Source organism: Drosophila arizonae, chromosome X (genome assembly GCF_054131065.1).
Source record: "Drosophila arizonae isolate 15081-1271.41 chromosome X, UAZ_ARI_1.0, whole genome shotgun sequence".
Taxonomy (NCBI): Eukaryota; Metazoa; Arthropoda; class Insecta; order Diptera; family Drosophilidae; genus Drosophila; species Drosophila arizonae.
This window is the reverse complement of record NC_142927.1, coordinates 32233693-32248807: the sequence shown is the minus strand read 5'-3', so window position 1 is coordinate 32248807 and position 15115 is coordinate 32233693. Positions and strand designations below refer to the sequence as shown.

At 40.3% G+C, this 15115-nt stretch overlaps 2 protein-coding genes across 8 annotated transcripts in view; one reads left to right on the top strand and one right to left on the bottom strand.

Annotated features, from left to right (window-relative positions):
* The first annotated feature begins 7834 nt into the window (after nt 1–7834).
* Cluap1 (clusterin associated protein 1) lies at nt 7835–12048 on the top strand. Its single transcript, XM_018013686.2, has 3 exons — nt 7835–8085; nt 8178–9512; nt 9597–12048. The coding sequence occupies exons 1-3, from the start codon at nt 8064–8066 to the stop codon at nt 9704–9706; spliced, it is 1467 nt and encodes a 488-aa protein (XP_017869175.2). The 5' UTR covers nt 7835–8063; the 3' UTR covers nt 9707–12048.
* LOC108620592 (uncharacterized) overlaps nt 9877–15115 on the bottom strand; it is a 61764-nt gene continuing 56525 nt past the window's right edge. For 5 of the 7 annotated variants that reach the window (XM_089474061.1, XM_089474062.1, XM_089474059.1 and 2 more), the window contains exons 4-5: nt 11729–12047; nt 9877–11665 (exon numbers count right to left, since the gene is read on the bottom strand). In XM_089474061.1, the coding sequence (XP_089330187.1) occupies nt 11231–11665; nt 11729–12047 (754 nt within the window). In that variant the 3' untranslated portion in view covers nt 9877–11230. The remainder of the gene's footprint in view (nt 11666–11728; nt 12048–15115) is intronic. The other 2 variants (XM_089474064.1, XM_089474065.1) reach the window with 2 other exon arrangements.

Here is a 15115-nt window from a genome sequence, read left to right as displayed (position 1 = left end):
TCGAAAGTACGTTCGTTGAGTTGCCGCATACCCACAACGCAGCTTTGCCATTAACGTCTGTTGACCATGTCCTAGGGCAGCTGGTTCTACAGTGGTGAGGCTCATTGAGAAAAGCTACATCTATACATTTTTCCCTAATGGTCTGCTCTAGAAGATCTTGGGCAGCAACACAATGATTTAAGTTAAGCTGCAAAAACCTTAACATTTCATTTTACGAGCAGCTTCACGGTAAGATGGGCACTTGAAGCTGCCTGCTGAATGGTCCGTCTGCTTTTCACCTTTCCGGATGCAGAGGCTACATTTTGGTGGCTTGGTGCATGCTTTGGCACTGTGACCCATCTCTCCACACCTGAAACAGGCGCCCTTTAAGTCACAGTCGCTGCCGCAGTTTGCTGCCATATGACCGTAATCGAGGCACTTGAAACAGCGTTTAGGCTGCTCCACGGCTCGGATACGGCAAACTACCCATCCTATTCTAATTTTGGACAGCTCGAGCAGAGTTTTAGCTTTCCCAATTGGAAGAGCAACCGTAGGTCTTTGCTGTCCACCGAAAGCTGGCCGAAGCGATTTGATAGCCTCAATGGGGAGTGAGCTATCCTTCAACTCCACCCTAATTGCCTCCAAGATATCCTCTTTGGTCGCTAACTCATCTAGATCGCGAATCTCAACTTGCGCCGATTCGGTAAGTGTTTTAACTACCGCTCGGTCTCCCAAGGCCTTGCCTACAGCTTCGTGCAGAGCCTCAGCGCTATGCTCCGGCTTCCTACTCAGTTGCAGTAAAAGGTCCCCCTTAGCTGTCTTCCTAATGCCTTGAACGTCGCTGCTCAGATGCTTCAAATTTGGGTCGTTTTTAACTACACGAAGCATGTCCGCATAGCTGCAACCCCCTACGCCTGAAATCGCAATCGCGTCAGTCCTGGGACGTTTTTGCATAGGCTTTCGCCCTTTGACGACTGTCCAGCTGCTCTGGTTTGTCTGTCGGGCGGCCTGGTTTGAAGTTTCAGATTCAGCTGTAGCCCGTAGAGCCATTGGTTCTTTTGGGTTCGCTGCACTTCTATTGGGCCTCGGCTTTTTTGAGGGAGTTTTCCTCTGTTCGGAGGCAACTTCCCTCGACCGCTTGGGAGTATTGCTACCTACTGTAGCACTAATGCTCGCTGCCTTAACGTTTTCGCCTACTTTTTTGAGTGACGTGGTCTGCACCTCACAGTTTTTAACCGAACGGTTGCAGAACGCTTCGGCCGTCTTGTGAAGGCTGACCAGCCTAGCCAGCTCCTCTCTCATTAAGGCATTTATATGCCGCTGACCCCCAAATAAGGCAGACAAACCCTCTAGTGTAGCTCCTATTTGAGCTAACGCTTCTTTTAGTGACTTGGGTGCCTGGCACTCAGCCACTGGAGCCTGGATAGAAGTCGACGGCTGCGCCAACACCCTCTGTTGTTGCTGCGGCGATCGCTGCAACGAGGAACGACGCGCAAAAGCTTGCAGCTCGTCCTCCATCATGGCATCCATTTCTGCTCCGACTACCACGGCGTGAAGCCTGTAGTGGGCAATGGCTACTACTATAATCTGAGTTTGCAACCCGCAGTAACTTAAACTCAACTTGACTACCACGAGAGCCCGAAAGTATGCACTACTTTTAATAACTGCTACTTCACTCCAGCAGCTAGGTTGCTGTCTTTGCTAAGGCTTAGCAACTCACCAACGTTAGTGAGCAGCTGATTGCCCGATGCAATTTCCAGCACTACTAACAGCTGTTAGAGTGAATGCACCTGATTTTTCTTATTGCGCAAGTGTGACGCCTAAAGTAACAAAATTTACGCGCTCACAAAAGACAAGGAAAGGAAAGAAGCCCTGACGCCAAAACACTGACGCTATCGCCCCCCCTCTCTTGCACCACCGAATTATACCGCTTGGGAATTCCACGAACCGCCGGGCAGTAAGTCTCTGGTAGTTTTTTTGAGGTCGCTGGGTACGCCGCGCCCACAGCAAACACGTTGACTTCAGTTCTTTCCACTTTCACAGGGGAAAACACAGTTCAAGCTATTGTCTACGATGGACCACGATGACATCGACCGCACTCCGTGAAAAACGCAACTCCTGTGTGTATGCGTGTGTGTGTATGTGTGTGTGCATGTGTGTATGTATGCGTGTGTGTGTATGTGTGCCTGTGTGTGCGTTTGTGTGTGTATGCATGTGTGAGTGTATGTGTGTGGCAGTTCGCAGTTCGTGTCGTGTTTCTTATGTAAGCTGAAAGACGCGAAAAATTATTGAAATATCTATTGCTCCAAGGGTTCAGGGGATCTCGTAGTCGAGCAGTCTCGACTAGAGCTTTTTTACTTGTTATTAGTTGGGTTCAGGGTAGTATCTAGTCTAGCACTCTCGACTAGAGTTTTCTTACTGGAGTCAACGATACTAAAAATTATATTGTAAGCATAGTGAATAAGACTTAAAAACAAGAAATAAACAACAAACATTAAACAATTCACCTAGAAATTAGGAAAAACAAGAAATAATCAAGAAATATTGAACTTTAACACTTAGTATTTAAGAAAACTCTAAAATTGTACTACTGAGCGACACCTCAGTTGCCCGGTATAGCGTAAGGCCCGTAAAGCCATACAATATTAGCTAGGAAGATCACTGCTTTGATCGCGTAGGAATAATATAAATCAAGTTTTCAATAACTTTTACTGAAAACAAACTACCATCATTTTCTGATTTGATAAAAATTCTTTAAATCTGTCCGTGACCATTGACGAACTAACGACCGCATTCTCTAAAATAAACATGTCACCACCAGAAAATACACTTCCATCCACCAGTACAGGTGCCACAAAACAAACTTACTTGACCGAACCAATTGAGAGGACGATAGAAAGATACCTTAGGAAGATATTGTCCGAGAAAGGTGACGAACTACTCAACCCAGGTGCAACCGTTTCAGTTGAGACGAATCAACGAGTTAGACAAGTTGCCAGACATCGTAAGAGTTTTAAAAGACTTTTCTGGGAATAGAGCAGAATTCACTTCATGGCGCTAAAGCGTAAACAGGATATTTGAGGCATACGCTACTGTACAGGGAACACCAAAACACTACGGTATCGTAATGGTAGTAAGAAGCAAAGTAGTCGGTGAAGCCGATGCCGTATTAGAAGCGTATAGTACCCCATTAAATTGGAAGGCCATATCCCAATGTCTCACTGATCATTTTGCTAACCGCAGAGATTTTTAGACATTGGAATACCAACTTTATACTCTCAGCCAGAATGGACGATCAATAGACGAGTTTTATCAAGCCGTTTATTATTATCTGTCTCAAATTTTGAATCAGATAAACAACCATGATTCATCTGCAGAAACAGTAAGAGCCATTACCAAGATTTATAGAGACAAAGCTTTAGATACATTTATCAGAGGTCTCAACGGAGACTTACCAAGGTTATTAGCCATCAAAGGGCCAACCGACCTTAAACACGTCCTTCACTTGTACCGAGTGATTGAGAACCAGTCGATTAGAAATTCCGTTAATCCCATGAGAGCCCCTTCGTTACCTCCGAAAAACAATCATCAAAATAATGTTACTCAGCCTTCGCGTCAATATAACAATCCACAAGTCCTGAATCAAACCAATTTCAACCCGAATTTGTACTATCCACCAAAGCCCAGGCTTAATCCCCAAAACTCAGGTTTCATACCAAGACCAATATACCAACAACCTCAACAGTTCTTTAACGCACCGCCAAGACCAATATATGAACAGGCCAAATAATAACCAGTTTGCTGGGAAAAGACCCGTATCTTCTAGGACAGAAAACCCATTCAAACATCAGCGACAATTTCATATTAATACTGGGGAAATCCAAGTGCAGAACATAGACGATGAGGCTAATGCCTACGTAAATGCATATGCAAATGCATACGCCGCCGAAGCTTATGCCGACGCATACGAGCAGTGTATGAGTGAACAGGTCTACTATGCTGCTGCAACTCAATGTTGTTATTGATATCAGGAATGATATCCTAATAGTAAATGGCAGTAATAAAGTCCGTATTAAGCAATTACCTGCAAGGGTCCGAACAAATCATATGTCCGATAGCCAGAAAAAAATAATAGATCGACTAATTCAAGAAGCTAAACCGGTATTTGCAGACCCAGAGCAAAAATTAACTTACACGACTAAAGTAGTAGGAGATATCCGAACCAATACCGACACTCCGGTTTACAGCAGGCATTACCCATATCCTATTGCTTATGGATCGTACCAAAGAAATCTGATGCCTCAGGAAAAAAGAAATACCGACTAATAATTGATTATCACAAACTAAATTTGGTCACAATCTCCTACCGATATCCCATGCCAGATATAGGTGACATCATAGCCCACTTAGGGGATAATAAATTCTTTACGGTCCTTGACCTCAAAAGTGGTTTCCACCAAATTCCTTTGAAGGAGACAGACATAGAAAAGACAGCATTTTCTGTTAACGGAGGGAAGTACGAATTTACAAGACTACCTTTTGGTCTCAAGATTTCCCCTTCAATATTCCAAGGAGCCTTAGATGATATTCTAAGGGATCATGTTGGAAAAATCTGCTATGTCTACATTGATGACATCATTGTTTTCAGCAAAACTAAAAACAAACATGCTCATCACCTAAAACAAGTCTTCACGACTTTACTTAACGCTAATATGAAAATCTAAATGGACAAGTGTGAATTTTTCAAAAAGGAAGTCAATTTCCTAGGATTCACCATTTCAGACAGTGGCGTTAGGACAAATCCCCATACCATACAATTCCCTCATACCCAAAACTCTTAAAGAACTACGATCGTTCTTAGGTCTCTCCAGCTACTACCACAGATTCATAAAAGATTATGCAAAACTATCTAATCCCCTTACCACGCACTTCAGAGGTGAAGATGGTCGTATATCAGCAAAAGCATCAGATAAAGTACATATAAAGTTAGATAATAAAACAATAGAAGCATTCAACAAAATTAAGCAAACTCTTGGTTCTAATGACGTAGTTCTAAAATATCCAAACTTCTCTAAAGAATTCCACCACTGACCAAACAACACATAGACTAGACATGTAGAGCAACGTTTTTCCACGCCGCAAAATCTGTGTAGCAGGTCCCGGCCAACTTCGTATACGCTCGGCTTGGTATTGGCTGGCTCGGGTAATGAAAGATAGCACGACGAAATCAGTGCGCTCTAAGCACGCAAACGAGATGGTCATGCATGCGCTTTGCGTTTTTTGTCTTACTCTCTCCCTCTCTCTCTCTCTCTCTCTCTCTCTCTCTCTCTCTCTCTCTCTCTCTCTCGCTCTGTGGGCTCTCAAATCATGAAGCTCAGCAGCGCACAAAAATTGAAATTTCTTCGCGACGGTCCCAGCTCTTTCCTTTTGAGTAAAGAGTATACCGAAATCTTAAAATCGTTTGCGACATTCATGCAAACAAAATGTTAGCGTTTCGATATATATTTATGGGAAGGGTATGAATGCGTTGAGGCGTATAAAGAATATGATCTCGCGACGGGCATGCACCCACACACTTGTAGTCCCTTGCCACATGTATGAGCATTTGTGACCTGCGTGCGTTACTCTTGCTGCTTGTAGCAATTTTAAAGCCCAGCATTTGCATTTGGTCGGTCTTACGGACTGTCATAACCACTTTACACAGATGTACTATGTATGAACATACATAGTTATGTACATAAGTACATTTATATATTATTATTGCTAATCATGTTTATAAATGTGTTTATAATTAAATATAAATAATTTTATATAATTAAAATTATTTTATACACATTTTCAACCGAAAAAATTAACGTAAAACACTACTAACTTTATTAAATGCTATGCAATATATGAAATGCATATGTCATATTACACTCAAGCGTTACTCATTATTGTCAAAAATTTCTAATTAAGTCATGATAGCCTATTTGATAGTCACCCTACGATTCAAATCATACAAAATTTACAAACTACTAAATCCAGAGACAATTAGCTTGCCATCCCATACAAGCATACACATACACAAATGTATGTATGCATGTGCTCACTTCACAAGGCAGACCAACGGCAAATTTTGGGCTTTACAATTTGCACAGGCTGTTGTGCACAGAAAGAATACATTTTCGCGACGAGCATGCACACACACACTTACATCCTTGCTACGTGTATGTGCTTTTGTGTGCGTGCGTCGCGAAACTCAATTCTTTCTCAGTATTTTCGTCTATCATCAGCCCGAAATTGGCCGAGACCTGCTACACAGATTTTGCGGCGTGGAAAAACGTTGCTCTACATGTCTAGTCTATGTGTCGTTTGGTCAGTGATTCCACCTAACAACCGATGCTTCGAATTACGCAATCGGTGCAGTCCTTGAACAAGAAGGCAGACCCATTACTTTTATATCACGAACATTGTCAAAAACGGAGGACAACTATGCAACAAATGAAAAGGAAATGCTAACGATACTTTGGGCATTGTAAGACCTTCGCATTTACTTGTATGGAACTGCTCAGGGCGACGAGCTGAGTCGATTTGGCCCTGTCCGTCTGTCTGACCGTCCGTCTGTCCGTCTTTCCGTCAGTCCGTCTGTCCGTATGTATGAACGCGTCGATTTCAAAAGATATAAGAGAATTTTTTTTTTAAATGTCCGTAATTACAGCGCGGATATCGAGTTTATCATTAAAAATTGATAACTCATCCCTAACTTTTTATATCGATAAAAAACTTTATCGAAAAATTATATTGTAAAATTATATCTTCTGCACCTTTATTGCTAGTCTCCAAACTTTTTATGTATGCTTATATGCAATTTATACAATTTCGGTTTTTGTTAAAATTTACCCCCACCCCTATATTCACCCCCTCACCATTACTTTTGTAAAAGGCGTATTTCAAATACTAGAGACTTTTGCTTTAGAAAATTCATGTATATTCATATTATAATCATAATCTAAAAAGCTATTAAACAATTAAGATCTCATAGTAAGCGCACACTGCCGCCCATGCGTCTGTATGCTTGTGTGTGTAAATGTTTGTGTATGTCTGTGTGTATGTGTGTGTGTGTGTATGCGTGTGTGTGTATGTATGCCAGTCTGCGCGTGCGTGTGTGTGTGTGCGTGTGTGCATGTTTCTTGTATAAGCTAAAAGACGCGAAAGATTATTGAAATAGCTATTACTCCAAGGGTTCAGGGGATCTCATAGTCGAGCAGTCTCGACTAGAGCTTTCTTACTTGTTTAAATTCAAAAACCGCTGTCGAATATTTAATTTACATTATACATTTTATATTATACATTATACATTATACATTATACATTTTATATTATACATTATACATTATACATTATACATTATACATTATACATTATACATTATACATTATACATTATACATTATACATTATACATTATACATTATACATTATACATTATACATTATACATTATACATTATACATTATACATTATACATTATACATTATACATTATACATTATACATTATACATTATACATTATACATTATACATTATACATTATACATTATACATTATACATTATACATTATACATTATACATTATACATTATACATTATACATTATACATTATACATTATACATTATACATTATACATTATACATTATACATTATACATTATACATTATACATTATACATTATACATTATACATTATACATTATACATTATACATTATACATTATACATTCATTATACATTATACATTATACATTATACATTATACATTATACATTATACATTATACATTATACATTATACATTATACATTATACATTACATTATACATTATACATTATAAACACGCATATATTCCTAAAAAAAAAAAAAAAAAAAAATTGTATATGGCGTGTGGACTTTTTAGTAACCATGCGGTTACCAGGAAGTGGTTCTGGTTGCCAAGCAATGGTGCGGTCAGAAGAGCCACAACAAATAAGGTAAAACGTGTACATATGTATCTTATTTTGCTGGATTAATCGCGTATTTAGTTGAAATTGGATAAAGCAAGCAGGATGTCGTTTAAGGATGTGCGTGGTGAGTGCTTGAGCAGTGGCTGTGGCTGCGGCTATAACTTTTTCAATTTTTGCTATCCTATCATCCGTTTTGTTGATGCTTTCGTCCATCAGATTTGAGTGAGCAACTCAAGTTGTTGGGCTTTCCACGGGTGCTTCCGCTCCAAGCACTCGCCACTCATCATGGTAGCCTAGCTAACTTTTATATTGTGGCCGAGGTAATACAGTGGGTTTCTGGGCTGCTGGAGCCGGGCGTTATTCTAGCCGGTAATGTGGAGACGGAGGAACAGCGTGTGCTGCTCATACGCGTCGCCACTGAATTTTTTGTTACAAAGGCAGCCATAAAGCTTAATCCGCGTAAACTCTATGCCGCCGCGGCTGTTAGTTGCACTGAGTTACAGAAGATAACAAGTCTGCTCATTGCGCCTACACTCATAGAAGAAGATGCCGAGAATAGAGATGAGGAACGAGAGCAAGATTGCAGTCTCAATCAAGCAGACATTGGCGATAAAATGGATGCGTTGCGTCGAGCTCGCGACCTATCCTCGGATTTAACACAACGCGGCGCCGGTCTTTTCGATCTGCTGTCTAAGGAGCTGATCAACAAGTCAGTGCGTGTAGCGCAGGTACAACGCGCAATGGAAACAGTCAGCGTGGAGCGGACTTTGAAGAACGCTATCCAGGCCAGCCACCTGAAGCTGCAGTCCAGTCGTGCCCAACTAGAGAATGCACGTGTCGAACTTAATGCGCTCAACTCTAAGCTTTTGCGCAAGCGAGCAGAGCAGGAGAGAATCAAGCAGAGACTAGAGGCACTCCAAAAAATTCGGCCCGCTCACATGTCAGAGTTTGAGGAATGCGAGAGGGAGTTGCAACAATTATTTCAGCGTTACTTTCTACGACTTCATTTGCGTGATGCGCTGCATACTTACCTGAAAGCACGCATCAAGCGACGTGGTACACCCATTTCATCGCCAATACTTCAGAAGCCGACAGAAAGCTCGATGTCATTTATACCAGAGAGCCTTATCGAGGACGATGACGATGAAGACGAAGATGGTGTTAATGAGCATATGGGCAACGGACTGTCACGAGAGGCAGCCTTCGGTCTGGACTCAGAAATACCCGACATACGCGACGAAGATTTAATGCTACAGGGCACCACAGCAGACAGAGGTGTCCATCCCGGGTCGGTTGTCGGCTCGTCAACGGCGGCACCCAATAAGAGACCCGGGACGGCCACGTCTCGCAAACGTCCTACCACTGGACGTATTCGAAGAGCGGCAGCCACGGTATCTGTAGCTACCTCAAGCGGCGCCCGACCCACACGCATTGGACGAGATGGACCAAGTAGCAACATGCTCAATCGCTTTGGAGATAACGACAGTAGCTTTAGCAGTTCCGATAGTGATTTCAACGTGGGTATGGGCCCTGGCAAGGGTGATGATGATTGTAAGTCTGAAACCTATATTATTAACGTCAACTGATACATTTTCCTCCTTACTCTCTATTCCCTATTTCCAAATCTTCATACAGTTGATCTTATCTCTATCGATGATATTAGCATATCAAAACTAACGGGCGAGCTGCCACTGCGCCCGAAAACGGCGATCAAGACGGAGCACAATAGCGACGAGGATTTTTAGCCAAACGAGCTGATGAATAGATTTATATATGCTATAAATAGGTTATTAATGTACCATTTGTAAACTAGCGTTGATGCATTTATTAAGCATCGATATTCCCTTAATCTTTTATTTATCCACCATTAATAGGCCATTGATGTTCCATCAAACTATAATTAATACGCGATTAATGTGTTATACGACTATACTTTATTCGTTTATTATGCAGAGACGCCTAATACATTTTTCTCTTCAATGTATGCAACACACATACCAACATTTGTAAATATACATATAAAAACAAGTGAGAAAGCTCACGTCGAGATTGCTCGATGACGAGATTCTGAGACTGAGCCCTTCGAGCAACTGATATTTCACAAGAAACACACACACACTTACACGCTCACATACACACAAGCATGGGCTGCAGTGTGGGCATACTATGGGAACTTAATTGTTTAATAAATTTTCTTGTGGAAAGTTTTGTGAACTTTCTTCATGAAGCTTTTCGATTGTGATTTTGTTATTAAAATGCATGCATTTGCAAAAGGTCTCTAGTATTTGATATACTCCTTTTACAAACTTATGGGTGAGGGGATGGACATAAGGGTGGAAATGAGTTAAAATAAAAATCAAATTTCTATAAAATGCATATAAATCAGAGCTCGCACATGAGAGTTGATCGTTTTTTGTTTATGCTCTGCTTCGCATCATAACCGAAAAAATTGTGCAGACATGATCTCACTCTGAGCGACACTCTTTGTTTTCTTTAGAATCTGTTTCGGTCAGACGCAATGGAATCTGTTTCGGTCAGACGCAATGCAATGACTCATTTGTGTGACGCTCTCACATGAGTGTCGCGTAAAGAGTAATACGGCTTTCGCTCACACAAAGACTCTCAGCAAAAAACAGCTCTACTAAAAAACTCAACAGAAATGATCTTTGCCTTCGAGTGCATGCATACATACATACAAAAATAACGCAACAATCGCGTGTGATTACCCATACAAACGCAACTGACAGTTTGCTTCATTTATTTCAAGCAAACGATCAGTATTTGACTTGAGCGAAACGAAAACAGAAATAACTGTCTCACTCAGAGCGCGAGCGAGCTAAGCCAGACGCGACAAAAACAGTTTCTGTCTGAGTTTTTTTGGTTGTGTCAGTGAAAGACACTTTTTTGCAGACAACGAAAAAGTGTTAACAGTTATTTGCGAGCTACATTTAGAATTTGGAGATTCTAGCTTTAAAGGTGTAGGAGATATCATAAAACAACTTATTTTCGATAGGGTCTTTAATCGATAGTAAAATATCGGGAGTAGTTATCTATTTTTGAGGAAAAAATCGATATCCGCGTGATAAAAAATACAAGTCCCTAGCTCTTATATATTCTGAGATCGACGTGTTCTTACATACGGACGGACAGACAGGCGGACAGGGCTAAAGCGACTCAGCTCGTCGGCCTGATCAAGAATATACATATATATATATAAATTTAAAGAATTAGTTTCTTGGAGAAGCTATTTATAAAAGTGACTGGTGGATCTAAATCACCATATCGCGGCATACAATTTTTGCTTTGCTTGAAGTATGGGAGCTGGCAGCTGCCTTCTGTCTGTAGACATTGCTGTGCATTGAGGACGAGAATGAGGAGTAGTCGATGTGGCTGTTGACTTGCGATTGCTCCTGGCGTTCCAGGAAACTGTCAGCTATCGCGCGATCCATGCCAGTATATTGAAAATTTTGAGCACCACTCAACACATCTATCTCAGAGTTGTCAACAGTACGACCACGTCGTCGTTGCTCAATCAACCCTGTCGGCTTGGTGCTCTTATTGGAGCGATAGGTGCCCGTTAAACTAACCGGATTGGCATAGAGTACAGACGGTCTCATATGGGGTAGTGTCATGCCTCTATAGTGTGGTGGGGGAACCGGCAGCAGCATGCTAGCCCCAAGGATGGGAGGCATGCGTGGTAGTATCTGCAAATAATTCAAGTTTTTATTTTTCAAAAATATTTTTATTTATTTATATATCAGATTTACCACATTGCCGGTGACTGTAGCTGGTATGAGCATAATGGAACGTGATGGGGGCGTAAGTTTACACCCCGATTTCTGTGGAAGTGGCAACGTGCCGATGTGTATGGCATGCCTCCACAAGGCTGCCAGTTTCTCGTTGTTTACCTGAACAGAACGATAAGAGAACCATTCACAGTTGAAGAATTTTTCTATTACCTGTAGGCTAACCTTTTCATTGACATTTAAAGACGTTGCTTTAATGTACTGGTCCACCTTTTGTTCATCCAATGCTGTTGGCGATTCGCTTGACTTTATTACATCGCGTAGCTCATTAGGTTGTGATCTGCAAGTAAATAAATTGTAATATATTAATATTTCAGTTTTAATTTCCAAGTTTAAAAAATAAGGTACTGCTAATTATAAATGTCGCTTATTTACATATATAATGATGGCTAAGTATTACCAAAAACTTTGGTCAGTGTTTCAAAATGGAACGATCAATAAAAATTACTATCCATTTCTCGATGAATATGACCAAAAGCTACAATCAGTGTTGCCGTATTTTCCGAGAAAAAATAGCAGAATCAGGACAAAAATAAGCAATAATAGGCTAAATCTCGGTTTTTCAGCCCATACCCACGGGTAACCGCGAGTGCCCACGGGTATCCGATGAAAACCCGGCCCGTGCCCACCTCTAATTGTAATAGATAGATACACGTACAAATATTGTAACAAACATTTCATATTCATGAAAAACAGAACGAAAATAATAGAAAATTTTACATTATACATTTTAAATGTTTCAATTGATGATAAATCTGCCAATAGATAGTCTACAGACTCTTCGGTCTCATAATTTAAATATTCCTTGGTTGCGATCGATTTGAGGCAGTTTAGAAAAACTATGTAATCAAAACATCATCTGTTATCTCGGCTCAATTCGGATGTAAATTTTAAAAAATACATATTAGTTTCTGTTTTAATGAAACTGTAATTCATTAAACCTTTACCTTATGCTTGATATTGAGTTTAACGTATCAATGTTCATCCTATTAAATTGACTTGGCTAAAGACCCTTCAACTTCGGCATTCCACCAAGGTAACGAATGTATACGAAGCGCAACAGAAAATCTATCTAACCACTATATTTTAGAGATGAAAGTATTGCAGAACTTGTGATGTTAGCCTTTAACAGTTGGCAGCTTGTTAGTTTGTTTATTAATCGGTAACTAATATCAGATATTAAACAAAATATGTATTTGCTGATTCAATGCATAAATAATCCAGATTTTCTGCTATCCGCAATTTCCAAATTTTTTCCGCAATCACACTTGAAAATAAACCCGATCTGGCCGAAAATAAGCCAAAACGGCAACATTGCCTACAATACAATCAAAAAACAAAATTAGTTTTGTACTACGATTTTTTAAACCAAAATAAGCCAAATTAAATTTGAAATAAGCTAGATCTCAAGCTATAAGCTTTTCACTCGTATTTCAAGCATGTTGATTTCAAACAAGTAAAAATGTTGCAGTCGGGCGATACCGATTGCAGAATAGTCATTCACAGCCCAAACGCTGTCAACCAGAGTATACATACATATAGTGCAATTTTCAAGTATAGTGCGCAATACAAAAAAAAAAGGGCATGATCCCATTAAAATTGAAAAATCATCGATAGCTATTGCTATGATCATTGCATCACTGAATTCAAATTACATACATATATAATTTATACAATTTTAACTTTTAATAATATATAAAGTCGCTAATCTGCTCTCGTCGTGGTCGGTTGTGTTGCGCACAAAGTACGCGATTTGATTTTCTACTAAGCTAAAAATAGCCGTAACGGTAAACGAAAACCTTCGGACGCTGCCCCGTGCAGTGTCGGCTGCCCGAAACAACGAACAGCAAGGGGACTGCGACAAACTACATACATTCGTCGCCCGCAAGGGCCAAACTTATTACCCCTCTTCGTGCGCACCACTGCACAAGAAGGGAAATAAACGCCGTGCTCAGCTGATATTTTGGTTAGAAAAAAGTAAAAAAGAAAATATAAGTAAAATACTGTCGGTTTATAGGCTAAACTTTAACACTAAAGTTGCTAACAATATAAACCAATTAAAATGGATGAGAATAATTCTTCGAACAATCTGCCTAGTTAGTAATAAGCAGATTAACTACGAAAAAATGCACCAAGTTGCCGGTAAATCGCCGCTAGAAATCAGGGCAGAATTTCTAAAAATACAACATCTGTTATGTACTGATACGCAGAATATTAGTAGTACAACTACAACACTAACATTTACTAGTGCGATTAATAATTCCACTTACACTAACGCAACAACAGCCACTGCAGCAATCCACTATATTTTAGCCCTAGTGGATGCACGGCTAACCTTGAAGCTGACTCAATTCAACGCTCCGCTGATACTGTCGCTCCAATATGCAGCGATGCCGCTAAAACTAACAATCCAGTACTTAGTGGAGCTGCACTAAAATTGGCGACTGCCCAAAGAAACTTAAAAAATAAAAGGAAGACTTCTTCTCCCTATAATAGCCTTCAGAGGTCGAACAAAAACTTAAAACTGGACGCGTCTTCAATAACAACCAGCACAATAAACTCTAGCAACAGATCTGCCTTGCTAGACATGGACATTGATGCAGCCAGTGAAATGCACGACGACGAAACTCTTACATTTTCCAATGAAGGAAATAACAGCTCTTCTGATGCTGCCCCTCAGAATACTCTCAATATGAATCCTAACGACACGGACAACAACCCACAGCATATTACTTCTAATGCTAATAAGCTTAGTTCCCCAAAGCCACCGCAGATAGTAGTTAGTATTACCGACCTTAATGATCTATTTGAACTCATCAAGGAGGTAACTAGCCTAGATAACGTGTCCGTCAAAGTCAATCAAGGTGAAACAGCCCGAATATTTCCCAAAGACAGTGATACATATAGAGCCATTGTAAACCATTTTGATACTCTTGGGATTGAATTTCACACTTATCAACTAAAGGAAGATAAACCCTGCAGAATAGTTATTAATGTACCACAGTACATTGAACAACGAGATTATTGAAGATTTAAAAAAAAAATGGATTTGCTGCTCTGCAGGTGCATAACCTAAGAGCTAGGGCTTCCAGCAATGAAAAACTCAACATATTCTTCATTAATATAAGACCATGTCCTAAAATTAATGAAATATATAACATTAAGACACTGTGCAGACAGAAGGTGAGGGTAGAGAGGATGCGCAAGACATCCGAAATCGCCCAATGTACAAGATGTCAGGATTATGGTCATACAGCCAAATACTGCCGTCGTCATCCTAACTGTGCCCGATGTGGTGAAGACCACCTCACCAAGCTATGTGCACGATCCTCGGAAGAGCAGCCCACT